The sequence below is a fragment of the Alosa pseudoharengus genome, unplaced genomic scaffold (genome assembly GCF_046254945.1).
Source record: "Alosa pseudoharengus isolate Yale_2024_CS ecotype anadromous, Long Island Sound unplaced genomic scaffold, YU_APseudo_1.1 YU_APseudo_1.1_scf_1, whole genome shotgun sequence".
In the NCBI taxonomy this organism is placed as follows: Eukaryota; Metazoa; Chordata; class Actinopteri; order Clupeiformes; family Clupeidae; genus Alosa; species Alosa pseudoharengus.
In genome coordinates, this window is record NW_027468564.1 from 28,227,798 (window position 1) to 28,243,809 (window position 16,012).

Below are 16,012 nucleotides of genomic sequence, written 5' to 3' on the forward strand. Positions count from 1 at the left end.
AATGGAGGAAGGCCACAGGGGAGGAAGAGAAAGAAGCCCAAGATGGAGAGGCCCTGGAAACCCTGGCCTGGGTGAGGTCACAGATGGACAAGGAACCGGTAAAAGAGGGGTGCAGAGAAATATGGGAAAAACTCGTGAAATACACCCAGGACTGCAGGAGGGAAATAGATGAAGCAACCAGACGGGCAGCAGAATGGTGCCAAAACAGAAAAGAAGGGGAGCAAAGGGTGGAAGAATGGTATGAAAAAAGGATGATGAAAGTGGAACAATGGATGAAAAGACTGAAGATCGCCAAAAGGATTGGGACAGAGGAAGGGCGCCTGGCCGACGGAATCCTGGAGGAATTAGGAGAAATGGAGGAATGGATAAGAAAAGGGACGGGCCCGGGAAGCACGCAAGGACACGTCAGGTACAGACAGGCCTACGAGGGATGTGTCGAAAGCCTGAGGAGAGAAATGACGGAGATCCTAAGAAAGATAGAGGCCACAATGGAGCAAGAAAAGGAGGAAAGAGATCTCAGGGAGGAGGAAATAAAAAGGAGCAAGGAACTGAGAAAGGAACAGAAAAGGGAAAAGGACCGTCAGGAGCTCAGGCAGAACTCCCCCGACCAACAGGATCAAAGGAACAAGGGTAGGGGGTCCTGCCAGCTGACCTTCAATTTGACTCACAACCTGGAAGAAGGAAGAAGACCCAGATGAGGTAAACAGCCAGAGTGGCTCAGAAGAAGACTATGAGTCAGTGGAAAATGAAGGAGAGGGCCTGGCGGTCATGGAACAATACCTCACTGAGCAAGCGCAGAGGGAACTGTCTGGGGTCACGGGAGAAATAGACCCCTCACTGTGTACCGCCTGTGGAGGAAGATACAAAGGGAAACAGGGGGTGAGGGCCCACCAACGACAAAAGCCGGCATGCCAAGCACCGGCCAACATGCATCCAATAATGATCCCACCCAGCGTGCTCGCTACGGGACTGTTCGGAATCAGCAGGATGAAGAAAGGAGTTGAAAAGGGTCTGGACGAGATTAGGAAAGGAGTACGGAAGGGGCTCAACGAGATTGAAGGAGGAGTCAAGAAAGGCCTGAAAGAAAACAAAAAGGAGCTGGAAAAACTGGAAAAGGAGGGAAAGAAAGAAAGAGAGAGGGCACGGAAAGAAAAAGAAAGAAAAGAAGCCATCCCAGAAGAATCGGATGAGGAAGAAACGGTTGTGATGGCACCATTAATAACAAAAAACCAAACGGCCCACTACCAGCCATGGACCCACTCAGATGTGAATGGCCTAATTTCACGACTTCCTGTCCTGCATGAGGGAGCGGGCAGATGGATAAGTCGGCTAGAATCAGAGACTCAAGGCCGAAACCTGGCCGTGGGAGATACTTTATATCTACTTGGCCTGATATTGGGAAAGGCTGACACAGAGGCTGTACTGGAGAGAGAAAAACTAGGGCGATTGATGGATGCCAGCCGAGACGCCCTGTGTTTCGATAGCGTCCGGAACAATGTATGGAAAGCCTTAAGGGCAGCATACCCCAACCAGTACAGCCCCTCAGCCGTCTGGATAGAGAAACTCAAAGATAGTGATAATCCCGCAGCCTTCGTGGAAAAGGCAGCGCAGGAATGGACGATAAGGATGGAACAAAGGCCAGAAGATTCAGGACCCCTCACCATGCAGTTCAGGAGAGCGGTCATGGACGCCTTGCCCAAGGAAGTAAGAACACAGTTGGAAAATGACTGGCGCGTGGCAGCCATGCCCAAAGAGGAATTCAGGCTGGCAGTGGTGCATCATGTAACCTTGTACAGACAAGGGAAAGACAAGGAGGAGCAACAGGAGAAGGAGGCTATAAGGAAGCTGACCCATGTGCAGCTCCAGGAGGCAAAGGGGGCAAAGAAGGCAGCTACCCAAGCTCCGGTAATGCCCGCTACAGCTCCTACCACACAGCCACAACCGCCAGTAGTGCAGCAACCAGTAATGCAGCAACCTATAGTGCAACAACCAGTGATGATGCAGCCGCAACCTGTGCAGCCCATGATGCAAACATGGCAACAAGCGCCATATGGACCCCCACAACAACAGCAACAGAGACAACAATGGTACCAGCCAAGAGGCAGAGGAGGATTCTGCCAGGCAAGAGGAGGACAAGGCAGAGGAGGCTATGGAAGAGGACAATACCAAGGCCAGCAGAGTCAGGGAAACAGCATTCAATGTTGGGTGTGTGGAGGAACGGGACACATCTCCAGGGACTGCCCGACAAAAACCGGAGGCCAGAACAACCAAGGAGGACAGGCAAATCAAGGACAAGTGCAAGGAGGAAATTATGCTCCCCAACAAGGGAGAGCCCCACAGCAAATGCAGGCACCCTCTGGCCCAGTCTCCCCTTACGGGGGAAACTGGAATTGACGAGGCCCAGAAAACCCAGGGGAGGGTCAGTTCCCCGCCCTGACAAGGGGAGCTGACGCAGAACCAATGCTGCAGGTTCTAATCGAGGGCATGGAAATTAAATGTTTAGTGGATACAGGGGCAACATATACTTGTCTTCACCCAAAAGATGCCCAACACCTCCCCAGATCTTCAGGAAAGTTTATGAAGACAGTGGGTTTTTCGGGAAAAACGCAGCTAATTCCAATGACGGCTCCAGTATCAATCCAAATAGAAGACAAGGAAATCAGGATACCAGTCTAAATAGCAGAACACACGCCCGTCAACCTATTGGGACGGGACGCGCTGTGCAACCTAAGACTCCAAATTGAGTGTTCCCCAACAGGGGTACAGATAACAGGGCTGGCAACCCAAATGGCCCTAAGGATAAGTGCCCCATCTCAAACTGAAACTCACCAGGTCTACTGGATTGGACGATTGGAGCCAAACATAGAGCGAGTGGTCTACAACGAGCATGTTTTTCAAATAAGCAGCCTTCATGCTCGGTTGAGGGCACCAAGATGCCCTTTTCACTGTACAATAAAATTTTACCAAACGCCAAGCAAGGAAAGAGAGGAAAAGTGGAACAAGGAAATGGGTAGTGGAACAAGGAAGTGGGGACGCATCCCACTTGACATACGTGCACTAGTGGTGGCCAAAGAAGGAGTGGCCGCTGAGGTGAAATTTGTGGAAGGATGAGATCTAGGTGTGATCTTTGACATGCCTGGAACAATGCCACATATCACCCTGAGAGTGGCCATAGGTCACAGGGCAAGAGAAATGGGCCTAGTGATGCTCGAGGCCAAGTGCATCAAATGGAAAGACACAGGGAATGACCGACTCCAAACGGCCATAAGTTGTGAAGGAGAGCCAATGTTCAGGATAAAGTTGGACAGACCAGTCACCGTGTGGGGAGTCCCACAAGTGGTCGAGATCATGGACACAGAACCACAGGAAAAGGAGGACATACCCTATGCAACACGGTGCCCCTATGGAAATCAATTTTGCCTCTACCGTCTATTCCCAGGAGCGGGGCGCCGCTGCTGGGACAAAACAAGACATGTGCCATTCAGCAAAGAAGACGCGGAATGGAGCACATACATGCGACACCTGTCATGGTGACCCAAGAAGAGGGCAGCACAACCAGCAATACATTCCCCGGAAGGCCATCAGAGCGGGCAAATGGCCCCGGAGGAGGTTCATGACATACCCTACGTTAAGGGATGCCCCTATGGCAACCCGTACTGCATGTATGGCCTGCTGGGAGGAGCAGGATATCGATGCTGGGATAAGGAGAACCATGTGCCCATCAACAAATCTGACCCAGAATGGGAGGAATACAAGAAGTACTACATAGACAATGAGACGGATAAGAAGACAGGGAGGCCGGGCACTGAACGAACAGAGAGAGTATTGAGAAAAGTGCCGCCTGTGGTATGGTCACAAGGAGATGGTGACATAGGACTGGTAAAAGTCAGCAAGCCCTGTGGAGTTCAGACTGAAGCCAGGAGCAACGCTGCCTTTCCAGCCACAGTACCCCATCTCAGCAGAAGCAGCTGAGGGGATAAGAGGGACAATTGAAGACCTCCTGGGAGCAGGAGTCTTAGAGGAAGTCCCAAGTGCAAGGTGCAACACACCCATATTTCCTGTACTGAAGGCAGACGGAGTGCGATGGAGAATGGTCCAGGATCTCAGACCCGTTAATGAACGCATTGAGGACTATCCAGCGGACGTCCCACATGCTAACGTACTGATGACTAACATCCCGGCAAGCGCAACAACGTTCTCCGCCATTGACCTGGTTCAAGCATTTTTCACGATACGAGTGGCCCCTGCAAGTAGGGAGTTCTTCGCTTTCAAATATCAAGGCAAGACGTTCCAGTACACAAGGCTCCCACAAGGGTTCAAGCACTCACCGCACATTTTCAACCAGGCACTCAAGGAGGACTTAAAACACATCGTGTGCCGGAGCACGATTCTGCAGTATGTTGACGATGTCTTGGTATGCTCACCGGACCAGGAAACGTGTGAAAAGGATACAGTCCACGTGCTGACCGTTCTGGCCGAAGGGGGGTACAAGGCATCAAGGAAGAAGCTACAATTTGCACAGCCCCAGGTGATCTACTTAGGTCGCCGAATTTCGCATGGGCACAAGGGCATCGCCCCAGAACACATTGAAGCAATTACCAAGGCACCGAAGCCAAACACAGTGAAGCAAATGATGTCGTTCATTGGACTCATAGGTTTCAGCAGCGACTGGGTGGAATGCTATGAGCAAAAGATAGCCCCACTACGAGCCATGATCGTGCAGGCTGGAACCAGCCACCTGAGGAACCGTCTCACATGGACAGTGGATGGAAATGAGGCGTTTGAGCGCATCAAAGGAGAATTACAGCAAGCACCTGCACTTGCATTGCCGGATTACAGAAGACCCTTCTATCTGTACGTGTCAGTCAGGAAGGAAGCAGGAAAAGACGCGTACATGACCGCAATCGTGGCACAAACACAGTGCCATGGACGCGGCAAGCAGGCAATTGCCTACTACAGCTCAAAGCTGGATGCGGTGGCCCAGGGCTACCCACCATGCTTCCAGGGTCTTGAAGCAGCATATTCGGCATATGTCAAAGCTTCAAACATCACCATGGGATGGCCAGTGGTGATACACACCAGTCACGCAATAGCACAGTTGGTGGAACAAGGGAAATTCTGCGTGACGCCTCAGAGGCAGTTGAGGTACTACAATCTGTCACTCTGCCCAGATGTCACTATAAAGGCATGTGACACAGCAGGGAACCCGGCGGATCTCATCCCACTTGAATATGAGGGCGAGCCACACGACTGCGTGGCTGATTCAATCGCCTTCTCCAAGCTGAGGGAAGACCTGCAAAGTGAGCCATTAGGACAGGGAATCACCTACTTTGTGGACGGCTCTAGCCATAACTATGACAACAAGACGCATGCAGGGTTCAGCGTAGTGCAGATGAAAGGTCCAGAGACCTTTGTGACAGTTATGAGCGAACCGTGCACACAACCATGTTCAGCGCAACTAGCTGAATTAAAGGCGCTGACAGCAGCATGCTCTCTAGCGGAGGGACAGGATGCAACCGTACACACAGACAGCGCCTATGCCCACAACGTCTGCCATGTGCACGGCGCTCAGTGGAAACAGAGAGGGTTCAAGAAATCGGATGGGAGCCCAATTCAGCATCTAGAGCAGATTCAGTTGTTGCTAGCAGCCATGATGCGTCCTAAGACACTGGCAATATGCAAATGCAAAGCGCACTGTAAGGGACAGGACTACATTACTCTAGGGAATGCACAGGCGGATGAGGCAGCAAAGGAAGCGGCGTTAGAAGCTAGGAAGTTAAAAACAGCCCCTAAATCCCCACAGGATAACGAACCTCACAAAATACTGCTTAACAGGGCGGTGCACAGCATGCCTTGCCCTACAAAATGCCCCTACCCTTACAACACATGTATGTGGTGCTCCCAATGGTGTGATGACGACCACGAGCATCAGGTGGATCCCGTCTGTTGCGCGCTATGCCAGAGGGCCAGTTGCCCCGAGTGCTGGGACAAGCCCTGTGAAGCTAGCTACTCGCCAGGCGTAATTGATCGCTTTTTCACGGCAACCGACACAGTGATACAAGCCCCAGTGGTCCGAACCTTACCGGACGGCCGAACACTTAGAATTGTGGATCCTATGGTCACGCTTAGCGCCATCAAAGACGCACAGAATGCAGCACCGCAGGCTGAAACATTGTTATGGGAAGAAAGGGGTGCGTCGAAAGGCAGGAATGGAGTGTGGAGGAGTCATGACGGAAGGGTGGTGGCCCCAAGTGGGCTCCTTGATCTCCTCATTCATGATGCGCATGATGTGGATCATTGCGCAAGGGGGGAGGTCAAGCGGCAGATACTTGACAAAGGGTTCTGGGCCCCATACCTTCAAGATCGCATCAATTACGTGCTAAGAAATTGCCACACCTGTGCCACACACAATTACAGAAACAACATAACAATAGGCATAGGACCACGGCCCCTGGGACACGTGCCACTCCCAGAGGGACCGTTCAAACACCTGGTAATGGACTACATCGACATGGGTCGAACGGTGAACACGTACAAACATGTATTGGTGATAATATGCCGCTACTCACGATGGGTAGAAGCCTGTCCAAGCCGAGGGCAGGACGAGAAAACGGTGATTCGATTCCTAGCGAGGGAGGTGATACCCAGGTTTGGGATCCCAGAAATAATCAGTAGCGACAATGGCCGAGCGTTTACGGCCAACACGTGGAAAAAGATTGCACAGGCACTGTGCATCAAGACTCGGTTTGGTTGTGTTTACCACCCGCAGTCTCAGGGGATGGTCGAAAGAGCGAACGGAACGCTGAAGAATAAGATCGCGAGGATCGTCCAAAGCGCGCACGACGATCCAAATCTGCCAAATCTAAATTGGGTTGATGCACTACCAATCGCGCTGATGAAAATGCGTTGTGAAAAAAATCGAACCACGCATCTGACCCCGCACGAAATGGTGACGGGGCGGGCAATGCCCACACCACGGTTCAGAGGGGATCAGAGGCCCCCGCTGGAAATTCTAGAACAGGAAGTGAGCAGTTATATTAAACAGCTTTCTCAAGTTCACAGGGCAGTTTTCAACGAGCAGAAGAGAAGAGAGAGAGCGCGGGAGCGGAGGACTGAGCCAGGACCGATCCAAGTGGGAGACTGGGTGTACCTGAGGGTGTTTAAGAGATCGTGTCTCGACCCCAGGGCAGAGGGGCCCTACAGAGTGACCCAGGCTACTCCCCGGGCGGTAAGAGTGCAAGGATCAGATTTGTGGTATCACCTTAACTCTTGTTACAGGGCGGTGCCACCAGAAGGAGCGAGAGGTCCAGAGGAGTCGGAGGACAATGACGGGGACCAGGGCCCGCCTGGACCCCCACCAGACTCCCCCGGGGAGGATGATGGTGGTGGGGAACACAGGGGAGGACCAAGTACGCGTAGGAGTACGAGGCGGAGGATACTGCCGGCTCCTGCTGATGGCCCTGGGCGCAATGTACCTAGGGTGCCTGCTGTTCTCCCTCCCCTATCTGTGCCTACAGGTGCTGGCGATGCTGGGGCCGAGCCAGCTCGAGGAGGGGAAGGCGACATCCACCTGAGGTGGGAGCCACTCCCGAATCCCAAGTATCCAGACCTGCCACAGCCTCAACCAGCGGTGATCCACCAGCTGACCCCACAGCCCACTCTCATGCCGCAACCACACCCGACCTCACGGGAAGCGACGCCGAAGAAGCGCCGAGACTGGAAGAAGAAGCGCCGCCACCGCCACCGCCACACCAGCAGGGGAACGACACCATCAACTACGGGGACTTCTACGGCGACTGGGATTACCCATACCCAGCCGGCGCCCCTGCTGACGACCAGACTGGAGCACAGTCATCTGCCGCAGAAATTGCCGAGGCCCTCGACGCGCTCAGGCTACCCGCTGTCCTTACGCCTCCCCTCCCGGACACCTCCTCAGCAGGGCTCACGACTTCCCCAGCGGAGCCTGTGGAGGGGCCGACGGACTCAGGGCACACCACGGGCGGCCCCCACTTCGGGGACGACCGCCCAGGGACCAGCCAAGAGACAAGACGAATACTCCAAGGGATCGACCGGGACGGTTTCCCCGGTGCCCACTGGACTGGGGGCTTCGAGGAGGCCCTTGACTGGCCTCTCCAGGGCTCCCCAGAGGACGACGAAAGCGACGGAGGAGGCACAGACTGCCACCCCCAATGACGCTCTACGAAGGGACGGAGAGGAGCTGCTCGACGACAGTGCCCTAGACACGAACAATATTCTGTACATAGGAGGATCGGGAGATGGGATATACACACCAGAACCAGAAGCATCGGGAAGTAACGAGTACATCCCGGTGCTGGACAAAGCAACGACTCAAAGCAAGAATGAGAGCAAAAATTTAAATAGTACAAGCGCGCTTCCAGAAAACCTGTCAAAGAACCAGACTGATGGGACTCAAGTCAAGAAAAGGAAAAGGAGGTCAACAGGCGCTCTGGACGCGTGGGAGAACAATTCATGGATGCAATGGGCCAAATACACAGCAAAGACAGTAAAACCAGAAGGAGGGTGTTATGTGTGCTCGGCAGTAAAACCAAAGCTGACAGTACTGCCAGCACCAGGAACTGGGGAAGAGGATGTGGTACACCAAGAGTCAGGAAAGCAATACAAAGAAGACAAGCTCTCTCCTTTTGGATGTCTTGTGCGATTGGGAAGTGGGGAGCTACGCAAGGGGTGGACTAGTATAGGCCCCTTATATGGAAAACAAACAGGAAAAACGCACGGGACCCAAGAAAATGAGGCAAGATGAAGAAAAGACTACCCAGGCATGGGGGCCAGGGTGGCAAGGAAGACCCACCACCTTTATGAGATACCAGAGGACGTAGGGTTTGAATGCTTTGAAGTACACCCCACTGAAAACACAGTCAAGGGGAGTGCGAGGGATGTAGGAGCATTTGAAGGACGCTGTGCAGCAAAGTGGGTCCACGAATCCAACAGCCTCTCGTTTCGCCTGGTAGAGAGAAGCGACAACGGGAAGGAGATTGGAGTCGAAGCAAACACCACGATGCTAAGTGTGAATTGGATGTACGAACAGAATATTCCGCTGGCAGACTTATGGTGGGCCTGTGGAAGACGTTGGGGACTGCGAAACACCCTTCCGAAATACTGGAGGGGAAAGTGTGCCAGGGTCATCTTGGCCCAGCAGACCTACATAGTCCCCTGGTCAGAACGCAACTCAACATTGAACTTGACCGGCCCAGGGGACAACCAGCAGACACCCGTAAAAGGCAACCTGAAGAGAAGCCGAAGGGACGCCGACGATGGAGTGTATATGGACATATTCGGACAACCCCACAACGTCCCGAGACAGTTCAAGGCACGGGACGAGGTACTCGCCGGGTTTGAAGCCGCCATCCCCTTCTACGGAGCATCCGTAGGCATCGCCAAGAATGTTCAATGGATCAACTACATCCACTACAACGCCCTACGGTTCATGAATGCCACTATGGACACGTTCAACGCATTTGATAAAAGGTTGAACGCCACCACAAAAATGGCAATGGAAACCAGGATAGCAGTGGACTGGATACTGGCAAAGGAAGGTGGAGTGTGCGCAATCGTTGGAACAGACTCATGCTGTACGTACGTCCCAGGTGAAGACGAGAACATGAATGACTTCACAAACGCGATGAACAGGCTCAAGGCCGTCAACAGGGAGGCCCACGAGAACTCTGGAAAAGGACTGTCGTTTGATGGAATCCCGGATATCTCAGGAGTCTTTGCCCCCGTAACCCGGTGGCTAACGGACACCTTTGGGTCATGGGGGGGTAAGATTGTAGCATTTCTGGGAAAGTTATTGCTAGGAGCAGCCTTGGTGGTAGGAATGTTTTGCTGTATTACTCAATGTTGTGGTAAGGTTTGCTCCAAGGTGGTCGCTAGACAACTAGTGATCCAAAATGTAATGATGCCCTGGGACGAGGAGGATGCGAGTGAGAGAATTCTTTTAGTGCAAACTAGTGTGGGACGAATAATGGAAGACAAGTTCAACGAGGGTCGTATAATGGAAAGCGACTTTCTCGCTCGAATGCGGGAGCAGGAGCAAGAGTTTCCTCTCCCGGAGTTTCCTCTCCCGGATATGTACGAGTAGAGGTGGGGACCTGCGAGTCACCCATCCCTACACACACACTGATGTACACTCACATACACAACACTGACAGGTAACTCACAAGACACATGCCTGCACGCCCAGGTGACAGAGTCAAGGGAGTAGGGTTATGGGCTGTGACCTGATACGAATGAGTCACCTTAAGTAATCTTGATTCGATTTTATATCTTTTCTAGTGCTTCGCTATTCATAGACGGTAACTTAGGTTTTGTGGAGGTTTAGCCCTCAACTGCAAGGCCATCCAAACCTGGATAGATGTAACCAAAGCTTGCTACTAGAAGTGCTCATCTCGCCCCAACTTACCGTACGTCGGACCTGGCCCGCCTAGTGGTGTGGCAGGTGTGTGGCGCGGTCAGTGCTCAAGGACGGGTACGACCCTAATGGCCAGCAGGGGCAACCTAAGGCAGAGCTTGGCGGCCCGTCCCCTCGGTGCAGCGCGCCTGCGGCCGGTGCGCCCACCCATTCTCACGCTAGTGTGAATGCCCGGAGGAATCCGGAGGAGTAGGGGGATGACGTTGCGAGTAACAAAGAGGGGTGATGCATAAAGGCCAGAGAAGGGCCATATATACCATTTATTACTTAAGGAGCCATATACCTGGACAGTGAGTGACGAATAGGATCATGAAGTTGTTATGTAACTCCGATTTGGCACCAATGGCCGTTGCATGAAATTTCTTTATGCTCAAAGTGACCAGCACATTAGCCGCTTTGGGGACAAATCCGTCTCGGGTCCTAGCCATATGTTCGTAACAAGGCATTGATCGTTCTGCCACTTGCTCTGGGCGTCCAGGGCTCTTGATTTATTACTTACTCTCATATATAAGGTTTGCAGGACCCACGCGTCCGAGTAGGGTATAGATGAGTGACGGACCAGGCCGCACCAATGCCCAATACTATACCGAGTGCATTGAGTGCCATGAAGCATGGGGTTTTACCTGACCTCGTGTGCAAAAGGTGACTGGTTGAAATATATGAGGTTTCAGGCCACTTTGGGGACGTATCCGTTTCGGGTTCCAGCCATTTGTTTTAGTCAATAAATGGGGAGATTTCACAACTCGTTCTTAAACGAGCAATTGGTCTTTCTGTCACTTGATCTGGGCGTTCAGGGTCTGCTCACTGATGTTATTTACTCACATAAGGGCAGTAATGCCAACACATTCTTACTAGTTCTGACATAAGGTTTAAGATTTTACGTGCGATATAAGGTTGTAGTAGTAGATACCATTCCCCTGTAACTCGCTCATGTGCATATAGCCTGAGGTGTCATGACAATATACGGGGTTATGACACACTCCTGTGTTTAAATGTTGCTTATGCTGCATAGTGAGGCTAATTTAGCCTCAAAGGGGGGAATATGTGGTGATTTTATCTAGACATAATAATAATAATACTTGTGTGTGTATCGGTTTATTAAGAAACATTCCATTTACTATGAGAACAATGTTTGTGGAATATGTTGTGATTGTATCTAGACATAATAATAATAATACTTGTGTGTGTATCGGTTTATTAAGAAACATTCCATTTACTATGAGAACATTGTTTGTGCAACTATTATGCAACATTTATTGGAAGTCATGAGACTGGACTGTCAAAGGCTAAGAGTGGAAGTAAGCAAGACAGGGCCTGGGAGAGAAAGGTGCTTACCAGAAGGGCATAAATAGAAGGGGCTAGCAGAAGAGGAGAGGCAGGGACCTTCCAGAGAGAGGAAGTGAAACCAAAGTTGGAATGACACATAGAACCAAATCAAAACATACCCTGCCTAGCAACAGATTACACATAGAACCTGGTCACATGTATTCTGCCTAGCAACACACATTTTTTTAATGTTTGTATGAGAAGGAGTTTCCACCAATATCTCAGGTCCCAAAACGTTCTGATTGGCTAAAAGGGGCCTGGTGACGTTCCTGGTGATAGGAACGCCTCTTAGGCCCCTGAGAGCATAAAAGAGAGAGCTCAGGCACATTCAGATCAGATCTCATCGGGGTAGCAGCTGCCACTCATCACTCTATTGCCTGATGGTCCAGTCCTGACGCTGTTTGGATTGTATTCTCACTGCAATACGGTGAATAAAGGATCAACAGTCTTCAGCATCTCTCGTCTTGGTGTTCTCCTTCGGGTCTTTGACATCAGAGTGCTAGTTGGATTGGAGGTTTTGGGAAGTGGATAATTTCCACGACAGTGCCTTGCACTTCAGCCGCGGCCCACTGGTCGGGGCTCGAACCGGCAACCCTCCGGTTACAAGTCCAGAGTGCTAACCAGTGGGCCACGGCTGCCCCAATAAAGTGTAGTGTAATAGTGTGCTGCCTTTGAAACCAGAAGCAAGTGACGGAGCGTCTGTCGTCTGTAGCAAAGGGGGGTATCTAATGGGGATGCGATAGAGGAACGACTTGAATTAAAACAGCCAGGGGTGCCTGTCGTCTAGGGCTGCAGCTATCGATTCTTTTTGTAATCGATTAATCTAGCACTTTATCGATCGATTAATCGATTAATTGGATTTTTTTTTTTTGCATTTTTAAACAACCAAAACAAATAATGCATAACGAAAATGACATGGCTGTAAAATGATCAAGCAATTGGCACAGAGGTATTTATTCTAACTCCAACATTTGGCTCCAAAACTAAGCCCCTTTATTGCAATTTACCCATTTAGCTAGTGCCAGTGCCAACAATTAAATAATGTTCAAAATGCTCTCTGTAATATTGCAGCCTCTTGTGCATGACTTAGCTGGGCGAACAAAGCTGTCCATACTATGTTGTGAAGTGCTGGGAGGGAAAGCAATTTAATGTATTAATATGCACAACAAGTTTCATGCTGTAATCTAGACTTTAAAGTAAATATCTGTTTTATGTAGATTTCTACATAAATGTACTAGCATTTACCATTAGGCTACTAACAAATAATGTTACCATTAGGCTACTAAAAAATAGCCTACCATTAGGCTACTAACAAATAATTTTACCATTAGGCTACTAAAAAATAAAAATAGCCAGCCTTCAATGTCCTCTTTTGTCACTTCTCCAAGCATACACCTGAGAGCGAGACAAGCCCTCACAGAGAAATGCGTTGAGTTTTGCTGCAGGGACATCATTTTACGTTGTAAGTGGCTTACGTTTCTTCATTCGGATTCATTTGCGATCCATTCCATTCTGAATAAACAAACATAGTTTACATTCTTCATCCTCTGTTGCATTATTCATCTATCTATAAAGCAAGAAGCTTCTGTGTGTTTGTGTGTCTGTGGCACGCATATCTCGCTGACTGTTTGTCAGACTGACCTAAGATTTCGTATGTGGCTCTCACGTGGCACAAAGGTGTGCACTCTCGATTTTGAAGATTTTTGAATGCATATTTCAAAATGTGCTTATTTACGTAGAACATTTATCGCTGCACTGCACTGTTTCCAAGGGGACCAGTTTCAGGGGAGCTCCACCCCATGGATCGTGCTGGATGATGGTGTACTGATAGTAGCTAGGTCCAGAGAACGGGCTCTGCTAGGTCTCACTTTGATGATAGTCAATCGCAATTTAAACGGATTACTTGGGAACCGCTTGTGGGTTAAGATGCAAGATGATTATCATGTCTGACCTCAACAATAAAGACTCCCTGTATGCAGTTTGCTTGCATAAAATGATTAGGCGGATTTTGCAACAACACGCCAACAAACACGGTTATGTATGTAGTGACCACTCAAAATAAAAGTATGTGCAATAAACTGACGTTTTGAATAGCCCAGGCTACTTTGGACTTGAGACTTTGACAAACGACAATTCCCACTGCAGGGTCCCAAATTGAAACGAGCGATAGGCTAATGCCACATAGCTAGACAACAAGTGGCAGACTGAGCGACGTCACTTATGCTAAAGACTGTTTTTTCACATCGTTGCAAATTTCAAAGAATGATGCATCATTCCACAAAATGGTTTGTCTTCAGTATTAGGAAGTTATTCAGTAAGCTTATACACATTTAGCCTGAACTCAATCAGTTGTTAGGTTTATGTCATTCTGATCTGTAGAAATGTCACATGCAGCCATGTCTAAATTTATTACACATGTATTAGAGGCCACATTAATTATAGGCTAATATATTATAATATTCAGTATTCATTATTGAATGCTTAGCTGGAATGATGTTTCCCTATCATCCTATTTTTAAAGCAGGCATACCTGTGGGTATGTAATTGGGCTACGGGTTTTCTTCAGGAATGGCATGTTTGAACGGGCACTGCACTAGTTGATATAATTCTAAACAGATTTCTGTAGCTCAACTCGGAATTGTAGTTGAGAACCTCAGTTATAATGGCCCATGTATTTAAAAAATGTCGGGTTTAAGTCTTGCTGCCCTCCCTCCGTTCTGTGATTGATTCCTTCGTTGAGGTGAAAACGACGTCCATAGAATCCAGGCTGCCTAGCAGCGTGAATAAAATAGCGCGCGTAAGGCAGCATGGGGAAACCCAGGCTAGCAACTGAGTGTTCGTATTATAGTTTTTTTTTGTTTTTGTCAATTTGAATAGAGATGCACCGATATGGAATTTTAGGGCCGATAACGATAACCGATATTTATTGGTTTGTTGTGGCCGATACCGATACGATAACCGATAATATTACTCTTGAAAAAAATTGTGAAAAGTGATTTGGGGAAAGCATTTAATAAGCATAATTTTATTGCAGTAATTTTACCTACAACCAAATGATGGACAGAACTCATAATAGTCCTCAATAATACGGCAGTCAACAACATAGCAGTAGCCTAGCCCTACAGTATGTGTGGCTCCTTTAAGTGAACCTGACGTCAGTGAATTGCGAATGAGTGGCTAGAGAGTTTGAATCGTTTTCATTTAGGACTAAACGCTCATAAACGGCTCAGCTTGGAATAAGCTACAGTATAGCGACCAAATCAGAGTTTGTGAGGGAAACTTAGGTTTAGTTTCAATTGCGGGTAACTGAATAAAGCTGCAACTCCTCAGACTGTATCTTATGTCCGTCTACTCTGTTGCGCACAACCTGCTGCAGCAGAAATGAAAGGAGTTAGCCCCGAAGGTTTTAATAACTTATTATGATGACCTGTCTGGAACTGAAGCACGAATGGTTAGCATATTTCTAGGTAATAATACAAAACCCAAGCTAAAGTAATGCAAATATAATATTAAAACACAACTTAGAACTAGGCCTACTTATGTACTCGTCCCACTAACGAGTTTGTTTATTTGTTTCCCCGACCAGCACGGTAAAGTGCAAACACACCAGCACAAGACGGCTCTAGATAGGGCTGAGCTCCGCTCTGTTATGGATTAAATGGCGGATCATTCACGAGAGGATTTTGAGATGCACAGATTCCCAAATGAATGCATATCCACAGATTTTGTTTACATTCACACTGCTGACATTATATTGAGGAAAAAGTATAGCCAACCAAGCTCAAGTAGCTCAGTGTAGCCAGACGGACCTTACGTAGGCCTAAATTAGGACTTTAAAAAATATCAGCGCAAATTATCGGCCAGAATTCTGTTATCGGACCGATAATAATATTTTCATTTTTTCACTTATCGGCTAATAATATATCGGCCGCCGATATATCGTGCATCCCTAAATTTGAATATTATTCTGCACTTGAATTATGGACTATTCTCACCATTATAGTGGCACTGTTTTGCATGGGCTGAAATAAAAACCTTTGCACTCAAGTGCTATTGTTTTTTTTTTTATTGTGGTCATTTTTGGAAGGAGCCTTTCCGACATGTAATAAGAAAACGTAGAAACACAATGGGTGCCTTCACAGCTTTCTGCTTGGCCCCCAATAATAGTACATATGACAACAGTTCTAAATAATATTTAAAAAAACAGTTTGTGTTAACAGTATGTACACATAATCA

General features: G+C 48.9%; 1 protein-coding gene across 1 annotated transcript in view; it reads right to left on the bottom strand.

Annotated features, from left to right (window-relative positions):
• LOC143118071 (complement C3-like) overlaps nt 1-16,012 on the bottom strand; it is a 182,495-nt gene that overhangs the window by 142,466 nt on the left and 24,017 nt on the right. The window contains exons 13-18 of the mRNA XM_076279307.1: nt 8,847-8,983; nt 8,057-8,236; nt 7,660-7,840; nt 950-1,077; nt 839-848; nt 579-671 (exon numbers count right to left, since the gene is read on the bottom strand). Coding sequence (XP_076135422.1) covers nt 579-671; nt 839-848; nt 950-1,077; nt 7,660-7,840; nt 8,057-8,236; nt 8,847-8,983 — 729 coding nt within the window. The remainder of the gene's footprint in view (nt 1-578; nt 672-838; nt 849-949; nt 1,078-7,659; nt 7,841-8,056; nt 8,237-8,846; nt 8,984-16,012) is intronic.